Source organism: Pituophis catenifer, unplaced genomic scaffold, assembly GCF_029215685.1.
Source record: "Pituophis catenifer annectens isolate HBS135680 unplaced genomic scaffold, rPitCat1.0.hap2 SCAF_6, whole genome shotgun sequence".
Taxonomy (NCBI): Eukaryota; Metazoa; Chordata; class Lepidosauria; order Squamata; family Colubridae; genus Pituophis; species Pituophis catenifer.
The window spans coordinates 27,795,050-27,815,493 of record NW_027256886.1 but is presented as its reverse complement, the minus strand read 5'-3'; the positions used below and the strand labels follow the sequence as shown (position 1 = coordinate 27,815,493).

Below are 20,444 nucleotides of genomic sequence, written 5' to 3'. Positions count from 1 at the left end.
CCAAGGTTTTTTTGTAGCTCCAGCTCAGTAGAATCACATCCACTCGGTTCTGGGCTTTTTTCTTTTCTAACAGCTAGCAAGCTCTTACTGCTATATATATATGTTTTCTCCCGTGTAAAATTCAGGCTGGTGCTTCTAGGAGCAATGTATGATCACAGCTGTTTCTTCCTTTTAACTGCCAGTGGGGTTGTGAACTGATTGGGTGGGAGCTTGGCTGTGTTCCGATTGGGTGGAGGTGTGTTCTGATTGGTTGGGAGCTTGGCTGTGTTCTGATTGGGTGGAGGTGTGTTCTGATTGGTTGGGGGCTTGGCTGTGCTCTGATTGGATGGGGACTTGGCTGTGCTCTGATTGGATGGGGGTGTGTTCTGTTTGGGTGGGGGCTTGGTTGTACTCGGGTTAGTCTGAGTTGCAGGGGGATTTGAGCTGGTGAGCTGCGTTGCTGTTGTTTGGCTTCACGTTCGTGGTCATGCCACATCTTCATGGTGGGTGTCAGTTTGCTTCATGTATGGATTGGAGGGGTTTAAAATGGCTAATGATGCAGCTGTGGTCTGGCTTCTGGTTTATGGTTGTGCCTCATCATCGGTGTGGGTTTTAGTTTGCTTTTTGAGTGGATGTGTGGTGGTGACATCCTGTGTGGTTTTCGTGAGTGTGGATCTGGTGTCATTCTTTGTGTTAGGGACTTGTTTGTCAATAAGGGTTTCCAAATGGCTGGTAGGCGGGAGGTATCATCTCATTTATTCATGCTGTGTGGGCATTTTTCTATCTCGATGGCTTCTGTTGTTAGTTCAGTTTTGGCGATAGTTCTGGTCTTTTTAAAGTCAATTTCATTTCCTGTGGCTTTAAGGTGTTGGACCAGGGAAGAAGTTCTTAAAGCCACAGGACTTGATGAATTTGTTCTGTGTTGGGCCATGTGTTTTTGAAGTGGTTGTTTTTTTCCTCCAATATACAGGTTTACACATATCTCACTGCATTGAACTGCATATAATACATTGTTTAGTTTGTTTTGTCCTTGGGGTGGACAGGTTTCTGCCTTAATATATTCCTGAGTTTAAAACACACTTGTATATTGCATTGGCTGAAAATCCTCCTGAGCTTTTCAGATATTCCTGCAATGCATGGAATGGCAATGTTGTTCCATTTCTTTGTCTGCTTTGAAAGAACTTCTGCTGTGATCTTTTTGTGAAATTGATGAAGGCCTTGTTAAGATAATCTTTCTGAGGGCTTCCTTAATGTGTTTTTGTTCTTTCTCTTTTCTCTCTTTGCTGGTAGGCAAATCTTCAGCCTGGTGGTATAGGGTTCTGATTACTCCAAGTGTGTAATCCAGTGGATGATTCAAATACTGATCTCTGTGCGTGGATTTTCTGTTGAAGCTTCTATCTTCCTTAATGTCCAGGAAGACTAGACTATTTTCCTTAACATCTTTCTGTTAAGATGGAATCCTTCAAATACATTAATTTTGTGGACTGCAACATTAAGTTCTCACATTCAAGGAAAATAATCTAGCCTTCCTGGACTGTGTAGTACACATTAAGGAAGGCAGAAGCAAAGTTCACATTCTGGACCAAGAGGACCACTGATTTGTAAGAAGAGTCAGAGACCATCTATGTTAAAATTGAACAGCCTTCAACAGAGGGGGACGGACTGTATCCACTAACTGTATCTCCTGTTTACAATGCAGTTCTTTCAGCAGTTCCAAGAAGGTTCCACACAATTTATACTCTGATTCACATGACTCTTAGAATGCAGATGCTCCAACACTGGAAATTTTAAAGATGTTAGATAACCATTTGTCTGAAGTGGTGTAGGGTTTCCTGCCTGGGCAGGGCGTTGGACTAGAAGACCTCCAAGGTCTCTTCCAACTCCGTTATTCTAAATTCAGATAAACCCCCAAGTGGTCTCAGTGACTGTCAAAGACCTAATGACTGACCAGATGACTGCAAAGAATATAAATTCTTCCATTCCCTACCAGTCAGTTATAACTGAAGAAGCTTCTTGGATAAGAAACAAAACATTTTCAAAGAAAAAAAACCCCTAAGAAAATCCATTTGCCTTTTGGAAAAAGCATCTCTGAACAAGTAATATGGTGATAATATTTCTGTTTATTTTTGTGTTCCTTTTAAAAAATTACAAATCTAAGGCATAAAATATATTATTTATATTAGCTAGTAGTGAGGTTGGGGTTTCTTTTTGTATCATAGTAGAAACAATCAGCTTACCTGAGAACATCATCATATGTTGAAAGTTCTTTGGAATTTTTTGTTTTCGGCCCACGTTCAAAATAAATGAAATTGGATATATGTTACAGGCTCTTGCTATAAAAACTGCCACCTACATCATTTGGGATTAGAAGCTGAGAAAAATAAGGAAGGACTGTATGATATAAGACCAAGATTAATCAATATTATTTAACTCAGAAGCAGAATTGTGAGTTTAGATGGAAATGGAGTAGGAAAAATACAATATTTTGATCGCTATTCACAGTCTGCTCTTTCTTTTAGCATCTTACTTTTTAAAATAATCTTTATAATTCTTTCTTGAACATATTAAATCTAAATTCATATTCCATCTTTTTTAAGTGCATGCTTTGTCCCTAAATCTCTGAGAAATCTTCACTATAGTTTTTTTAGATGTCCAAAAAAAAAAAGAAAAAAAAAGAAGAGAGCCAACTGATGTAGTAGTTAAGATTGCTTGTCCAAAAACCAGGTGACTGTAAGTTCTAGGCTTCCCTTAGGCCTGAAAGTCAGCTGGGTGATTTTCGGCCAGTCATTCTCTCTCAGCCCAACCCACTTTACATGATTGTTGTGAATAGGAGATAGGAGTATTAGGTTCAGTATGTTGGCTGTCTTGACCAATATATAAAAAAATGAGATTAAAAAATCCAATATTAATAAAAATAAGAATCAGTAAATATTCTAACCAAGCTGAGCCAAGAAATCTGAGAATGACACAGGGGCCAACATATTGGAAGAGGTCAATCTACATTAAAGAAAAAAAAAGAGATGGTGGGAGTCTGGGGGAACCTTAACAGGGTATGCAAACTATTATGTGATATCCTTAATCTCAGGTGCAAGTAAAATAATGCTTCATTCAATGCAGATTAAGTCCTACATGAAAAAAGAGGGGCCAGATTTTCAAAATGCTTTTAGAAAAGGCCAAGAAACATAAGATGTTTTTGCTGATACATGCTGGAAAATAAGAAAGCCAAAGAATATCAAAAAGAAGTCACTAAATGCTTTATTGATTATAAAAAGGGCTTTGATTGTGTTGATCACATCAAGCTGTAGAATAGGCTCAGAAAAATGGTAAAAAAACATATCATTGTCCTCATGAGAAATTTATATACAGGTCAGGGATGCATAGTATGTACAGAACATGGTTAAAGAAACTACTTCTAGGTTGGTAAATAAGTTAAACAAGGGTGTATACTTGCCCCTTATTTATTCACCCTCTATGTACTGAATATATTAAGAGAAAATGGATTGAAAGGGATGATGTTAGAATAAGGAAGAAATATCAATAATATGTATCATGCTGTTGACAGTACCCTGATAGCCAAAAATGCAAAGAATCTGCAAATTCTAGTAATGAGTTAAGGAGCAAAAGGAAAAAAAAGTGGGACTAAAATTAAACATAAAGATGACCCAATTAATGACAACAGAAGAACTAGCCTTAGAATTAACAGTGAAGATATTGAATTGGTAGATTGCTTCTGCTTTTTAGGATTAACTATCACCAGCAAAGGAAAAACAGTCAAAAAATACACCAAAGACTAATTCTTGGTAGAGCAGCCATGAAGCCCTTAGAAAATATATTTAAATGCAGTGGTGTGTCTATACATTCAGAGATCAGAACTGTGCAAACTATGGTATTCTCTGTGACATTCTATTAAAGCAAAAGTTGGACTTTGAAGAAACAAGAAGAAAGAGTATTGATGCTTTTGAACTTTGGTGTTCTGAGTTTGATTCCTGAGAATACTATGGACAGCTAAGAAAACCAACAAACAAAAATAACTCATTGAACAAACAATCCAGGGTTCTCACTCAAGGCAAAAATGATTAGGCTCAAATTATCCTACTTTGGACATATTAGGAAGTCCTATTTCTGCAGAAAGTTCTAATTCTGGAAAAGATGGAAAGAAAGGGAAGAAGAGGATGACCATCAGCAAGATGGGTTAACCCAATAACATAGGTGATGAATACACCATTAGGAGACCTAAATATCAGGTTTAGGTCAGATCATCATGGAGAAAATTTATGTGATCACTAAAAGTCAGCAATGACTCGATGGCACATAATTAATAATAATAGTAATGAAATTCATTATCATTATAACAGCACATGCATATCATTAATGTTTTTAACTTAGAGACATCAGTGTTCAAGCAGTTGTTCATGTATCAGTTTATCCAATGACCATGCATCCAACGGTGGTCTTCAAACATGGGACATGCAATATGCCTATGTCAGAAGTAAAGCCAAGAGTATATCTTCACTTCCTAGGAATTGTATGAGGAGGAATGGGCTATTCTTGCACTGAAAAAAAATAAACAGCATCAACATTTTATATATGCATTGAGATCTCTGGGTTCTAGTTTATGTTTCCAGTTATACAATTTATCTGTTCATCATGAAAATAAAAACCATATGTTTGCTGTACTATGCATTTCCTATTACTTGAACAAAGGATACAAATGCTCCAAATATAAATAGAGCATTGAAAATATGATTTTGGAATGTAAACAGTGCTAGTCCCATATAGCAAAATATTACATTCTCAGCCAAAAAGTTCATGAACTCGAACAACTGAAATGAGAAAGAAACAAAATTATTACCTAGGTTAAAGTAAATGAACGCATACTAGTTGGGACAAGGTAAACTTATCAAACTGGGCATTCATTTCATGATCCACAAATCAGCTCAGATTTTTTAAAATATTAAGCTCCAATAAACAATATGACAAACAGGTAGTTTAGTCTAGTTTATACTACTAAAACTCTTGTTATGACATTTAACTGGGCAAAATGCTGCATTCTAGAACAAGTACTTTTTGAATCAAATACTTTACATACAATTGTGTCCAAAATCCAGGATCCAAGACTCCGAAGAACTGAAATTTGGGAAAGTTGTGACTGCTTCAGCAATACTGGCTGCTACTGGGCTACTGTGGTAACATGATCTTTATTTTCAACAATCTGTGACAGTTTCCTAGCCACTCTCATAATCCCTTGTTCCGTCCCCAACCAGAAGCAGTCACTTACTTGCCTGCTGGGAAGGGAAAGGAAAGATGCTCCCTGCCAGATTCCCACAAAGAGACTCAATATTGAGGCTTGTAGAAAGTCAGAAGTTACTCCTGTTCCCAATGTTTGTTTGCCTACCCTGGGTCATTATGTTTTTTTCTATTTAGGTAAGAAAATATCTCTGAAATGATGACCCAACAGGGTATGGGATGTCTAGTAATAGGTAAATGTAAAAATCTGCTTAAATAATAGCCATTATTCTCTACTGCAGCATGTATCAAGCATACTCTGTATATGAATAAAAATGCGCAAAGTCTTTTTTCCCTGTTTTATTAATCAAGCCACATTATCTGCCCCACTTCAAATCTGTAAAAGTGTTTTAACAAGCATACAAAAATACAGGGATAGCTGTGCTGTTAGAAAACCAGTTGACAATCTTATAAAATTGTCAATGTACACATTTCATATGCTATCTAAAATGTTATCGACTACCACAGGATTTATCATAATGGAAACACTAGTTGCCTAGCACAAATCACTTTATTTTGTAATTATAGTTTTTAAAGTTCCCTTAGGAAACAATTACTTCTATTGTTTCCTATGGGGATTTTAAAGAATGTTTTCAAAAACGTTTTTGTCAAAAGCTGGCCAATTTTTCAGCCTGCTGAACGGTAGGTAACATGCCACATGACCTGCCATCCCACCTACTCATGTGGCCTTTCAAATTCTGTTCATTTGGAACACAGCCAATTCAAAATGTTTTGTTCTGAGTACAAACCAAACATCTGTGCCCACCCCAATACACCTGGAAGCTATTTGTCCAACGTGGTATGTAATGAAGTTATTATGTTAACATGGCACCAATATTAAATTTCAGGAAAAATTTAAAGCATAACAATATTTTTTGGAATATCCAGAGTACTTGGGAAATTGCATCCTGTCCATATATATTATTTCTCATTTTTAGTCTCTTTGCACCATAACCTTGCCTGCTGCAGATGTCACATATCTATGTATCCATCCTCTCCCAGCAAAAACAGCTCTCAGACTGAAACAGACTGTCTATCCTTAAAGGAGGTGTGTGTGTGTGTGTGTGTGTGTGTGTGTGTGTGTGTGTTTTATAATACAGTTGGAAAAACCACATCTTGACACATTTCCAGAAAGCCAACCACACTTTGGGGGTGGGAGGGAGGGACAGGATGAGATTACAGACTTTTATTATGGAAAAGTAGACAATTTGGACTTAATATCATGAGTTTTCTGGATGTCATTAGGAATTGCCAGCGCTTTGCAAATGTGTCCCACAGGCTCAAAGTAATAAGTTTACACTTAATATTAACTCATAATTTTAAGTCATGGTTTTTTGAATATGGTGATGTGAGTGACATATACTGCTATACTATAAACTATGTTTTACAAAGCACAACATTTGGATTTACAATGACAAAGCAAAACTCAAACAAACCATCTCATGATATAGTATGATAGAATAGAATAGAATAGAATAGAATAGAATAGAATAGAATAGAATAGAATAGAATAGAATAGAATAGAATAGAATAGAATAGAATTTTTTATTGGCCAAGTGTGATTGGACACACAAGGAATTTGTCTTGCTGCATGTGCTCTCAGTGTACATTAAAGTTCATCCAGAATCATAAGGTACAACACTTAATGATAGTCATAGGTATATGATACATGAACCCAACCTCTCTGCTTTTTAAACTATGGTCAAAGGATAAACATTGAAAACTAACCTAATTCTTAGATAAATTTGTCTTACCTACTTTGATTTAACAGTGGTTAGATTCAAGGAAGTAAGTCACCAATGCATTTATTTAGCAGAGAAGCATTTGTGAACTTCAGAGCCAGTAGAACCAAATGGGGAAATCATCCATATTAATATGAGAGTTCTTATTTTATGATATATATTAAACAATTATCTCCAGACAAGAAGCTGACAACATACTTCACTTTCTTCATGTTGATCAAAATGGAAAATTACTAATGTGCTATTTCTGGTCAAATATGGCATCATCCTTGGAATGACTATATAGATATTAAAACATGTCCTCAGCAATTCCAATTGAATATTTAGGATTCCAGCAATGTGGATATGTTGACTTCACACTATATTTTTTGAATTTTGATGCTATGAGCGAACATACATATTTAGGCTTGAAAAGGAAAGACTGGGGAGGGGGGAGAGATAAAGCTACTTTTGAAGCAACTTAAAAGATGTCACACTTAAAATTATGACTATTCATGATTATGACTATAAATTATGACTATGACTATAAATTATGATGATCTGATCATCACCAATACCATCTTTCGCCTACCCACTCACAAAAAGACATCCTGGGTGCATCCATGTGCCAAGCACTGGCATCTTATTGATTATGTCATTGTGTGAAGGAAAGACAGACAGGATGTAAGGGTGACCAAGGCTATGCCAAGGGCTGGCTGTTGGACTGACCATAGACTCATCATCTCCAAATTAAGCTTTCACATCAAGCCAAGGAGATGTCCACAGGGAAACAAAGCTGTGATGAAACGGATCAACGTCAGTAAACTGAGGAACCCCAACACAGCAGCTTCACTAGCAGAAGATCTTGGCAACCAACTCTCAGAGCTGCAATTAGAGGGAAATGCTGAGAAGAACTGGAAACGCTTTTGGGATATTGTACACTCTTCTGCGCTAAAGGTTCTTGGACCCCCACACAGGAAACAGCAGGACTGGTTTGATAAAAACGATGAAGAGATCAAGGCTCTACTTGCTGAAAAGCATCACCTTCACCGTGCTTATCAGAATGACCCGTCGTCAACAGCTAAGAAAAATGCCTTCAACAACACCCGCAGGATTGTACAGAGCAAGCTTCACAAGATGCAGGACTCCTGGTTGAGTACAAAGCAGATGAAATTCAGTTTACTGATAGAAATGATGCTAAACGGTTCTACAAAGCCCTCAGATACTTGTACGGACCTCAGCCCTAAGGAATCTCCCCCCTACTGGACTCAGATGGTACAACTCTCATCACTGAGAAGACTGATTTTACAGCAATGGGCTGACCACTTCCAATCTGTATTGAACCGCCCATCTTCCATCAACAATGAGGTGATCAACAGAATGCCACAGTTAGATATCAACCACAGCCTGGACACCTCACTATCAAAGACTAAAACCCTACAGGCCTTCAGCCAGCTGTTCAGTGGCAAGGCCCCAGGATCTGACGTGATCCCAGCAGAGGTCTATAAGGATGGTGGTGCAGTGTTTGTTAACAAACTCACTCAGCTGTTCCAGTCTTTCTGGAATCAAGAATCCATTCCTCAGGAATTGAAAGATGCGTCCATCATACACTTCTACAAGAGGAAAGGGAATCAACAAGTCTGTGATAATCATAGAGGAATATCACTGCTTTCCATCGCAGGCAAGATCCTTGCACAAGTGTTGCTGAACTACCTGACTGACCACCTGGAACAGGGTTTATTACCTGAGACACAGTGCAGTTTCCACAAACAGCGTGGCACTGTGGACATGATCTTTGCAGCCCGATAGCTCCAAGAGAAGTGTCAAGAGCAGAATTTTGAATTGTACACCACCTTCATGGATCTCACTAAGGCTTGTCAGTTGTGAAGGTTTGTGTAGCATCATATCGAAGTTTGGGTGCCCTGATAGATTCATCCTGATGGTACATCAGTTCCACAACTGTATGATGGCTCATGTTCTGGACAATGGAGAAGCTTCAGAGGCCTTTCGTGTTACAAATGTCAAGCAAGGGTGTGGCACCGACCTTGTTCAGCATAATGTTTTCAACATGCTGTCAGACATCTTCCAGAACAGTTCCTTGGGATTTAGCCTGAGATACAGGACCAATGGGAAATTGTTCAACCTGCAAAGACTCCAGGTTAACTCCAGGCTATCCAAGATAAAGGAAACTATGCTACGTGACCTCCTCTTTGCTGATAACTGTGCCCTATATCAGAGCAGGAAACGCAAGCCATTGTAGACAAATTTGCAGCAGCATGCGACAACTTTGGCCTCCTGATCAACATAAAGAAGACCAAAGTGATGCATCAGCCAGCTCCGAAAGCCCAACACCAAGAGCCCACCATCACAGTGAATGGACAAAAACATTGGACAGTGATTGGTCCAAAAGCAGTGGACCAGTTTACATACCTTGGCAGCACCTGTGCCAAGTGACAGTTGACATTGAGGTCAACTAAAGAATTGCCAAGGCAAGCTCTGCATTTGGCAGACTACTGACCAATGTGTGGGACCGCCGTGGAATAAGCTTTGCTACAAAGCTCAAAGTCTACCACGCAGTAATGCTAACTACCCTGATGTATGCCAGTAAAACTTTGACTGTTTTCAGGAGCACACTAGGCAATTGAACAACATCCACATGACCTGCCTCCATAGAATTCTGAGGACAAGATGCAGGACAAGGTGGCAGGACAAAGTGGTAGACATAGAAGTCCTCTCCCCTAGGCATGCTGGGGAGGCCATGTTGCAAAGATGCCAGACCTTCGCATCCCTAAACAGCTCCTCTATGGTGAGCTGTCTCATGGAACATGGGGGCCACGGGGGCCAAAGGAAGTGATACAAAGACACATTGAAGCCTTCAAGTCCCTGGATATCGACACTACCTCCTGGAAAACCCTGGCACAAGATTGATTGACATGGTACATGCTGATCCACCAAGGCTGCCAGACATCTGAAGAACAACCATAGGACAAGAGAATTGAGCACTCCACAAAGCCAGAGCTGCAAATGCTGCAGCAATTGTGCCCACACGTCTGCCCGACATGTGGCAGAAAATTTCGTGCCTGTATAGGCCTTATCAGCCACCTGCGGACACATTGTGGACAGACCACACAACCTGTTAGATATCAAGGTCTTCTTCAAACAGAATGGACAAACATCAAAGTGAAAAGCAAGTAAGAACCCAGTGCACCATAACTATCTTGTGGATCAATTCATTTTTTTCTTTCTTTATAGTATTGCAAAATAAAAAAGGTTTTTTTTCTGGAAGGTTTACTTTTACAGTTATATAGTTCTATAAATGGCACGTGGCTAAAGCAAATAAAAAACCAGAAGTTCAAATCCCCCTTCCTTTTTCTAGCTTAACTGCCAAAATAAAGAATGTATTAAACGAAGATCACTTTATGACTCTCACCACTCTTCCATTCAATTATTAGCTATTTCTCAGTCTGTAAAAAAATTCTTCTTTTGAAGTCAGTAAGCTATATTCAATCCTCTTTAGAACTAATCAAGGGATTCAGATAAACTTAGCAGAGTATTGATTTTGAGATCCTCTCTTGCCTTCAGGAATTCTATGCAGGGTGCACTGAACCCTTGAAGCTCTGTTGTTCTTGTCTTCAGTCAGGAACCCTTTTCAATGGTCTTTAGTCCATTCTAAATTCATATATTTTCATCAGCTAACACTGTCTAAGACCCATCTGATTTGCCAGCAATGTTTTCTGCCTATTCTCTAACTACATGTCAGAATTTAGGAAGCGTGACTAGTATTATGAGATAAACCCAGGGGCAAAACACAGCACACAGCACACAAAGCCTTTAGATAATTAACAGTGGTTTTATTTACAGCTAAATATATACAGACTTATACGTGGTAAATACCTTATCATACATCTACTGACACAAGGAGAGCAATGAGATACATGATGAGAGGGAACGTGAGGAGAAGGGAGACGCCTCTAATGGCTTCCCTTATATAGGCAGCTTCTTACCCAGCTTCTTAAAGTGGCAGTAACCCTGCTGCCTCATTCACATTGCATCAGCTTTCAGTTGCCTCTGCTCACAACCTTACATCAGCTTGCTGTTCTGTCCCCGTCTCACACACGCACACAAACAGATAGCCAGGGGTTAAATAAAACCAGCAGACAACAAATTCTTTCGATAAGAGGATTGGCAGCAACCCAGTAGCTGCTTGCCAATAACTTTACTCAGAGGGAGGGGTTGTTCCTCTGACAGATAAACCCAAACAAGATACACACAGTTCAAGAATTGTCAAATCCAGTCCGTATTAAATCCAAGGCAGATAACGTTGTTTCAAAGATACAATGTGACTTGCTAGTAGTTTGTTTTGTCCGTCACAGAGTCTGAATGGCCACCTCACCCCCTTTTATCCCCTGTGGGGTGTGGTCCAGTGACTCAGCTTAATCTCTGGCACGCCTCCTTTTCTGCTGCGTGCACCTGTCTCTCCGATGCTGGCATGGATCCAGCCAAGACTTATCTCCATCACTGTCCAACTGCGAGGAGATACCTGGCTCCTGACCAATCTCTTCTTCTTCGGGAGACACCTGAGGCATTGCCAGAGAGGAGGGTCCTGTAGAAGGAGGCCTGGCCAACTCCTCTTCTTCATGTTTGGAGCCTTCTCCCTCCGATAAGTTGGCCTCAGGGGTCAGAATCACAACACTTACAGCTCTTAAATCTACATTCCCTGACACTACAGCTCCCACCTTTCTCTCTCCATAGCGCATTTCAATCTTCTCTTTCTTTTACAAGAGATTCTCCCTTTTGATGTGAAAATGTTATTTGTTTCACCTCATTTTTGTAGCTCAATCTTAACCATCATAGGCACAAGTTGTATGTTTGGGAGATGATGGGACTGCATGCAGATTCTGTTCATTCGCTCCGTAGAGTCCTTGGTGCTCTTTGAACTTGGTTGGTTGCTTGCAGATGTTTCATTAGTCAACTAGGTAATATCATCAGTGCAAGTAATGGTAGGGTGTGCTCCCTGTTTATATACAAGTAGTTCTTGACTTATGACTTTAATTGAATGTGGAGTTAGGGTCATAAGTTTTTGAGGTTGCTGAACTGGATCACCAGATAACCGGATCCGATTTTAAGATTATTTGTGTATGTGTGGTGGTCATTACATTCATTTGTTTATTTGATAATTTGGTATAATTTAAAAAAAAATCTTAGGAAAACTCCCTAACAATATGAGTAATATGATAGTGGATAACAACCATTTATAGAAGCATTGACTTCCTTCACTGAATTTCTTTGTAGCCATTTGTATGTGACAAATTTGTTATCTGAGTTTTCCAACATGGCCATGGCTTGCACCTGAGAATGCTCATACAAAAATTTATAAGTTACTAGCTATGGTGTTCTTTCTTATAGTTTGTGAAGAAAGGTGCATGTAATCTTTCTGACCCAAGAAAATAGAATCTGGGCTAGTACAAGTGAATTTCAAATCTTTCAAACTTGACATAATTCCCATACATGTATCTAATGATACACTTATTTGAGACATGGGACCACAGAAAAGTAGATTTCAAAAAAAGGAAAGGCACAGTTTGAAGCCAAATTCTCTATTGTTACGCCACTGAACTGACAGATAGAGCTGTGAATGTTTTAAGGATTCATTGCTATGTCTGTGTTCATCAGAAAGAAGTCATGTCTTCATTCCAAGCCAGTTGCCCCAAAATCACTAAGATAAAAAGATAAAAATGGTTTACCTTTTTTTATTTTGCATCTATATTTGGACTAATGGAACAGGTTACTTGTTCATGGTTCAAAAGAAAAAAAAATCAATCTCATTCTCTCTCCAAGCATCTTATAAATATAACATTTTCTTGTGTCTTGCTATTATAGTCCTAACCTCTGGCAATCAATTCTATTTCTGAAGAGATAGAACACAATTTATTTATTTATCTTCCATTTGCTGAAAGAAAAATTTTCAGCCTAACATATCAAAATCCATTCTATGCCAAGCTTTTGAGTTCAGGATAATGATTTTGTGTCCTTAATTTAAAAAACAAACCTGCTATCACCTGTTGCTGGTATGTCATAATCTAATATTACTTTTCTGCTAGATGTTACATTCTAAATTACTATAACAGAACACTAATATTGCGTTAGTCCTGAAAGGCCCAAGAAGCCAAAAAAGCTACAAATGGAAAATAATGACATCCAAAGATAAATTGTTCTGCATAAGGCAAGTGAGATATTACAAAAATATCCAGAACTACCCAGTGGTGGGTTTCAAATAATTTTACAACCGGTTTACCCAGATTCAGGTTGGCCGTTGTGGAAGGCATGGCCCATTCCCGTCCTCCAGCTCTGCTGCAAATGCAGGACGAGTCTCATGCGACAGCCAACCTGACCCTGGGTGAATTGGTTGTTAAATTAACCCCTCTCCCTGCTATCAAAGTGAATCCTGGGCACTGGAGAAATGGAGAAATGGGAAATGGAGTGGAAATGAGGGAAGGAGGAGGAACAGGGAGAAGAAAGAGGGAAAGCGGCTTCCTCCTTCCCGCATGCCAACTGCTCCGTTGCCCATTTCTCCATTACAGTGCAGTGAATCCAGTTTATTTTGTGCGAGTCATTCTTTTAAATGCAGACTACTCTGCCTTGAGTGGTACTTTTCATGAAAAGATGAGTTTCAGACAGCATGGCACAGCCATCCTGCCACTTCCACACTCAAGTATAACAATGGCTCCCCCCTTTATTTTACAGTGGAAATGCTAGAGGTGATTTCCTATAAAAACTATTTCAGGATTTGCTCCTGGTTTCCGCCTCCTGTTCTCCGCAAGCACTCCGCACGCTCACATTTTTGGTGCTGAGCGAACCGGTTGTTAATTCATGCGCCGCCCACCTCTAGATGGCAGGCTGAGTCAGCCTTGAGCCAGTGAGAATTTAACTGCTGAACTGCAGCCAGCAGTCAGCAGAAGTAGCTTGCATTCTAACCACTGACCCACCACAGCTGATTAAATTAACATTTAGAAAGTGGATATTATTCTGAAACAAAATATTCACCTTAGAACAATTTATTTAAGAATCACTCACCAAGAAAGGTCACTGATCTACATGAAACCACTTCCAATATACAAGGGACTTTGAAGCCACACTTAACAGGATTTCAATTCATGCTTTTATATTTTAAAAATATGGATGAGTTAAAAAAGACAATGTTGTTAGATCTGTGCACTCATGAGAAAATTGTTAAATCTTCAACAAACACAATACAAACAATGCAAATCTCTCAGTAGGTGTTAGTCTAAGCTAGGTGTAGGCAGCTATAGTAGCTGTCCTTGAGCCTCCTTTTTATGTCTTCTCTGACCATGACTGTTGCAGTTTTCTGTCATTCCAAGGCACAAAAATTTAAACAGTATTCTAAGTTAAAAACTTGTATTTTTTAAAAAAGACTTAAACATTTATCCTATTCAAAACTCAAAAAACAGAAATTTCCCAGTTCTGATCTTAAGTACCGTATTTGCAGAAATAAAATAATCAATAATGTTATTGACAGTGCTAGAGTGTTGTGTATGCTAAGACTGTGCAAAGGTTCAAAGGGCTGATTTGCTTCAGTGATGCTTTGAGTAAAATGACTTCTGAAATTTCCAAAGAAAGTAAAGCTGCCATGTCCCTACACTACCTTCAGGAAGGAGTAAGCAGACAATGTTGCATAGAGGAGAAAGAGCAAAAATACTGCATTGATCACATGCTGATATGCACACACACAGAAACCAATGTGGCGCAGTGGTTAGAGTGCAGTACTGCAGCTACTTCAGCTGACTGCTAGTTCACAGATCAGTGGATCAAATCTCACCGGCTCAAGGTTGACTCAGCCTTCCATCCTTCCGAGGTGGTAAAATGAGGACCCAGATTGTTAGGGGGCAATATGCTATTTAGTATACTGTCTTTGGTGTAAGCTGCCCAGAGTCCTCGGAGAGTGGGCGGCATAGAAATATGACAAATAAATAAATAAATAAATAAATAAATAAATAAATAAATAAATGTTTCAATCACATTTTGACCCTTTAAGAGTCTCTTCATAAGCCCACCAAGGCTATCTTCTTCTCAGAATGAGAAAAAGGGCATGGTCATCTTTCTTTCACACTTGATTATGACTAATGAATTGAGTATATTTGGGTCAACTTTTAAAAATTACATCTCACTGTTGCCAAGCAAGTTACAGGGATCTGCCACTTCTGTAGTGTGAACTATCACTTTAACAATCTGTAAAATGGTATTAATATTTAAAGGACATTTAAAAATATTTTAAATATAGTGAAATCTTTTGTAAAGCCAGTTGGAAGCAATTGCACCTGATACATGTTTCTTTGGACTGCTAGCCCTGTTCTATTTAGGGACCAAAAAAAAAAAATCAATGCAGATAAAAATATATTAAACTGCCAGCATGAAAAGAAACTCCTTCAAATCTTACTATTCTACCCCTTATGAAGATTGCAGTTCGTTTTTCTTGGTGGAATGAAAAAAGAACACATATGGGTAAAAGGGCTCTTGCATTGAATTCTGGAGGGCCTCTGCTAATCCTTGATGATTTTCTTGTGCTAGAGTTTTCAATGTTCCTTTGCACAGGAGAATAGATGATTCCCCTCCCCCCAAAAAAGTGCTGTTTTATGTTTTAAATAATAAATGTTTTTATTTGTATATTTTTATTTATATGTTTTAAATAATAAAATAAATTAATAAATATTGCCTTATCCAGGGCATAGAAGGGCAGTGTGGTGGCTCAGCAGTTACAATGCTGAGCTTGTCAGTTGGAAAGCTGGTATCTCAGGTTTGAGACCCAAATGCCAAACGATGGGGTGAGTGTTCATTTTCTTGGCCCAGATCCTGCCAACCTCCTCTTGCCCCTTTTGTTCAACATTTATGTAAAGCCGCTGGGCGAGATCATCCGTGGTTTTGGGGTGAAGTACCACCAGTACGCTGATGACACCCAGCTGTACATCTCCACCCTGGACCACCCCAACGATGCCCTTGAAGTGATGTCCCGGTGTCTGGAGGCCATGCGGATCTGGATGGGGAGGAACAGGCTCAGGCTCAACCCATCCAAGACCAAGTGGCTGTGGTTTCCGACGTCCCGATATAGTCAGTTGACACCATCGCTGACTATTGGGGGTGAATCGCTGGCCCCCACGGAGAGGGCTCGCAACTTGGGCGTCCTCCTGGATTCACGGCTGTCTTTAGAAGAGCACTTGACAGCCGTGACTGGGAGGATCTTTCATCAGGTTTACCTGATTCGCCAGTTGCATCCCTTTCTGGATCGGGACTCCCTACACACAGTCACTCATGCCCTCGTCACCTCCCGCCTGGACTATTGTAATGCTCTCTACATGGGACTCCCCTTGAGGCTCCAACTGGCGCAGAGTGTGGCCGCGTGGGTGGTTATGGGAGCAACATGGTGTTCCCATGTGACACCTCTCCTGCGCGAGCTGCACTGGCTCCCGGTGGTCTTCCACTTCAAGGTTTTGGTTACCACCTTTAGAGTGCTCCATGGCTTAGGACCTGGTTATTTACGGGACCACCTACTACCACAAACAGCCTCCCACCGGCCAGTACGCTCTCATAGAGAGGGGCTCTTCCAGGTGCCGTCAGCCAAACAATGTCAACTGGCGGCCCCCAGGGGGAGGGCCTTCTCTGTGGGGGCACCTACTATCTGGAACGAGCTCCCTCCGGAGATATGGAGGATCTCGGATCTGCTCACTTTCCGCTGTGCTCTTAAGACCCTCCTATTCCAGCAGGCCGGCCTGGCCTAATTTTCTCCCCTTTCTTTTAAATCTTTTAAACTGAAATTTTAATTTGTTTTTAAATTATTGGGAATTTTAATTGTCTCGGGCGAAATTATTTAATTTGGTTTTAATTATGTTTTTTAACTTTTGTATTTATGTGTTTTATTCTGTGCCTGTTCACCGTCCTGAATCCTTCGGGAGTAGGGCGGTATACAAATCTAATAAATGAATGGAATGAATGAATTTGCAATAACTAGTGGAGTAAAATCCCCAGGGACTCCTTCATCTTTACTTTTACCAGGGATTAGAAGATGCTAGGAGGGATAAATAAAAAATGGTGGCAGTGTATGCTAAGAATATAATTCCAGCAAGGTCAGTCAAGGCATGAAGGTTATCCCAGCTGCTAAACTAAAGCAAACAGGAACCTATATTGGATAGCAGCGATATAGGTGGATCATTTCAGTGACAAAGGCAATCCCATTATTTCATGGCATGTGGGAAAAGGCAATGGTATCCCAATTTGACCAAGAAAAGCACATAGTTAGACAAGATAAAATAATTGACTGCATAGTGACAGATGATGGGTCCCTCAGATCAGATGTCATGCAATGCATTATTGAGGAACGTTGCATATCTTCCAGAGTAAAAATGATGCTTATGATGTGACTTGATTCAAGCCTTTGGGACATCTAGTTGCTGATGATGACATGCAAGAAAGAAAACCTGAAAGTGCTAAGTGATAATTACAGTGCAAATATGGATGGAAGGGAAAAACATGAATATGGGAAAACACAACATAATGAAAGATGAGTCAATTACATAATAACATGTTAAGCATCAGCAAATAGAAATTGACTGAAATTGGACACTTTCAGTCATAAGATCATATTTAGAATATTGAAAGAAAAAGGAACAGCATTGCATTCATAGTCAGGAAGGATATAGCAAAAACTAAATGGTCCTTTAGTTATTGGATTATTATCAATTAGACTTTATGGATATCCCCATTAATATGATGGTTATCCAAGTTTATGCTTCAACCATTGATACAGATGAAGACAAAACTAATGAGTTTGAGGGTCAAATTCAATCTGAAATTGACAGAACATAGAAGCAAGATATGCTGCTTCTGTTTGGAGACTGCAATGCCAAAGTTGGAAACCATGCAGGAACCAGAGATAGGATTAGAGGAAAAACTGCAAAATTCTGATCAATGCAATTCAATCCATGAGGAGGAATTTTTTGGCTAGGTAACATGAAAAGATAGATAGGAATGATACAAAAGTTCAGGTTAGGTCAAAGAGTTAAACTGAAACGTATGCTAGTGTTGAAGAATAAAATTAACAAAAGATAATGATTTAAAAATATCTGCAGGTATAGAGTGCAACGTTAAAAAAAGGATATGATCTGCTTATCGAGTGGCTCTGTGAGCTATTTAATGTATGTGTGAAAATTCCATCTGTGTCTGATGATTAGAATAATGATTTTTTTTCTCTAGTAAGGAAAAAGATGTCAAGAGTAAAAGCTAAAACTATAGAAGTTACAGTGAGACATTGGGAAGGTGTTTGGCAGAATTCAGTTTGAAAGAGCAAAAGGGGTGACAAGGAATATAATTTGGGAATATGCTATATTTTTATATCATAAAATATGGCATACCGTATATACCATTCTAAAATGTGCACAGCACTTTTTTTCCTCCTTCCACTCTTTATGAAAAGCCTAACAGACAAACATTTAAATAAATAAGTAGAAATAGATATATTTCTGCTAACAATATATGTATAGTACAGTACAGTATAGTATACTATTATCTGTACAGAAATTCTATTTTTTCGGCAGCTACCATATTGAGTAACACATATTTTGTATTGTGTATACCAAGTTTATATTAGGTCCCATCACTTCCAGCACATGAATAACTTTGTTTCCTCCTATTTTTATTTACTTTTTGTAAAAATATGTTAAAATTTGGAAGCACTGATCTGAAAAACGGCAAAATTTAATTGTTTATTCTGCGTATGCATGTTCTGAGTTACGCCAAAGTTCCCTTAATCTTACACTGCTTTAGTGTTCTAGCAGATCGCTATGTTAATTCATCTAGAAAGATATGTTGCCCCCCTTGAATTGAATGGGATGTATTTCAATATGCACAAGAGCATTGTGTATTGATGTATATACACATTTTTTGGCTAATTAATACACTATATGATAATGAAAGGTTACTATAGGTTTGTGTAAAAGTATGTTTTCTACACTTTTGTAAAAGATTCTGATAACCACTACAGTTTCTTTAAGAACTTTTGGCACATCTATTCAGAGGATATATTTGGCATACATCCACATTTTTCTCATTTCCAATCAAATAAACAGAATAAATGTCTGACTGTTAATCTCCTTGCAACAGCAAATCATTTGTTTTTAATTATTCCAGACACTAGCTATATTCAAGACATGTGGATGATTTAAATCTAATCCTTGTAACTTTATAAATTACCCAGTATGTTCTTTTGTAGAGAGGGGAGATTAGACTAAAATTTGAAACTATCTGTCTCTAGGTAAAATGCTCTATATACTTGAAAATAAGGGTTAACAAGGCTACTTACCATCTGGTATGTTTATACTTTACATAAATCAAAGGCCTTCAAGAGAAATTTTGTCTGACATAAAAAGGCTATTAGCAATTCAGATTAGGAGGATATCTTCTGCCTCTTATGAGCCATGTTTAACTGAGATCTTGCTTCTTTAATGCTATATGTTGCCTATCTGCAGGTTTGCTTTGTCCTTATATACTAGAGAAGGTTACATCAGGAAGCTCTATAGAGCAATTATATATGTAACACAAAGATGGAGTGCATCAATATAATATTACATGCTTGGAAAGCAGATGTCGTATCTAAAGATAGGTCTTTTTTTCAAAGATGGGGCCTTACTATGATGTTGTGCTAGCTACCAGTTTGAATGCTTCAAACATGGTTTGGACCAATTACTGGAAATCACAGACATCAAGGATTCTTAGCCTTGATGACAATGTCATTGTCTTTGAAGGGGAAATCATTAGGCTTCCTTGTGCAGTTGGTTGGCTACTGTGAGAACAGATTGCTGAACTAGATAGGTCAGAATTCCAATCCACCAGTGCATTGCTTATGCTCTTATATAAAATGCCATCTCTTGATTGGATTACATTGGGTGGACGGAAGAGATAGTGCATATTTTCTCTCTTATTACTTTGCTGATTAAGACTCACTGATGAGGCTTTATTATTTGTTAATAGATAAAGGATGAAATGGAATGAGAAGATTTTAGGTTAAAAATATTAGAAAGGGTAAAGGTAAAGGTTTCCCTCGCACATATGTGCTAGTCGTTCCTGACTCTAGGGGGCGGTACTCATCTCCATTTCAAAGCTGAAGAGCCAGCACTGTCCGAAGATGTCTCTGTGATCATGTGGCCGGCATGACTAAATGCCAAAGGTGCATGGAATGCTGTTACCTTCCCACCAAAGGTGGTCCCTATTTTTCTACTTGCATTTTTTACATGCTTCGAACTGCTAGGTTGGCAGACTTGGGACAAGTAATGGGAGCTCACCCTGTTATGCGGCACTAAGGATTCGAATTGCTTAACTACTGACCTTTCGATCGAGAAGCTCAGCGTCTTAGCCACTGAGCCACCGTGTTCGCCTAGAAAGATTGATAAGTTA

At 38.9% G+C, this 20,444-nt stretch overlaps 1 protein-coding gene across 1 annotated transcript in view; it reads right to left on the bottom strand.

Annotated features, from left to right (window-relative positions):
- SLC9A9 (solute carrier family 9 member A9) overlaps positions 1-20,444 on the bottom strand; it is a 260,985-nt gene that overhangs the window by 119,888 nt on the left and 120,653 nt on the right. Inside the window, exons 10-11 of the mRNA XM_070945808.1 lie at positions 4,689-4,802; positions 2,217-2,328 (exon numbers count right to left, since the gene is read on the bottom strand). Of these exons, the coding sequence (XP_070801909.1) occupies positions 2,217-2,328; positions 4,689-4,802 (226 nt within the window). The remainder of the gene's footprint in view (positions 1-2,216; positions 2,329-4,688; positions 4,803-20,444) is intronic.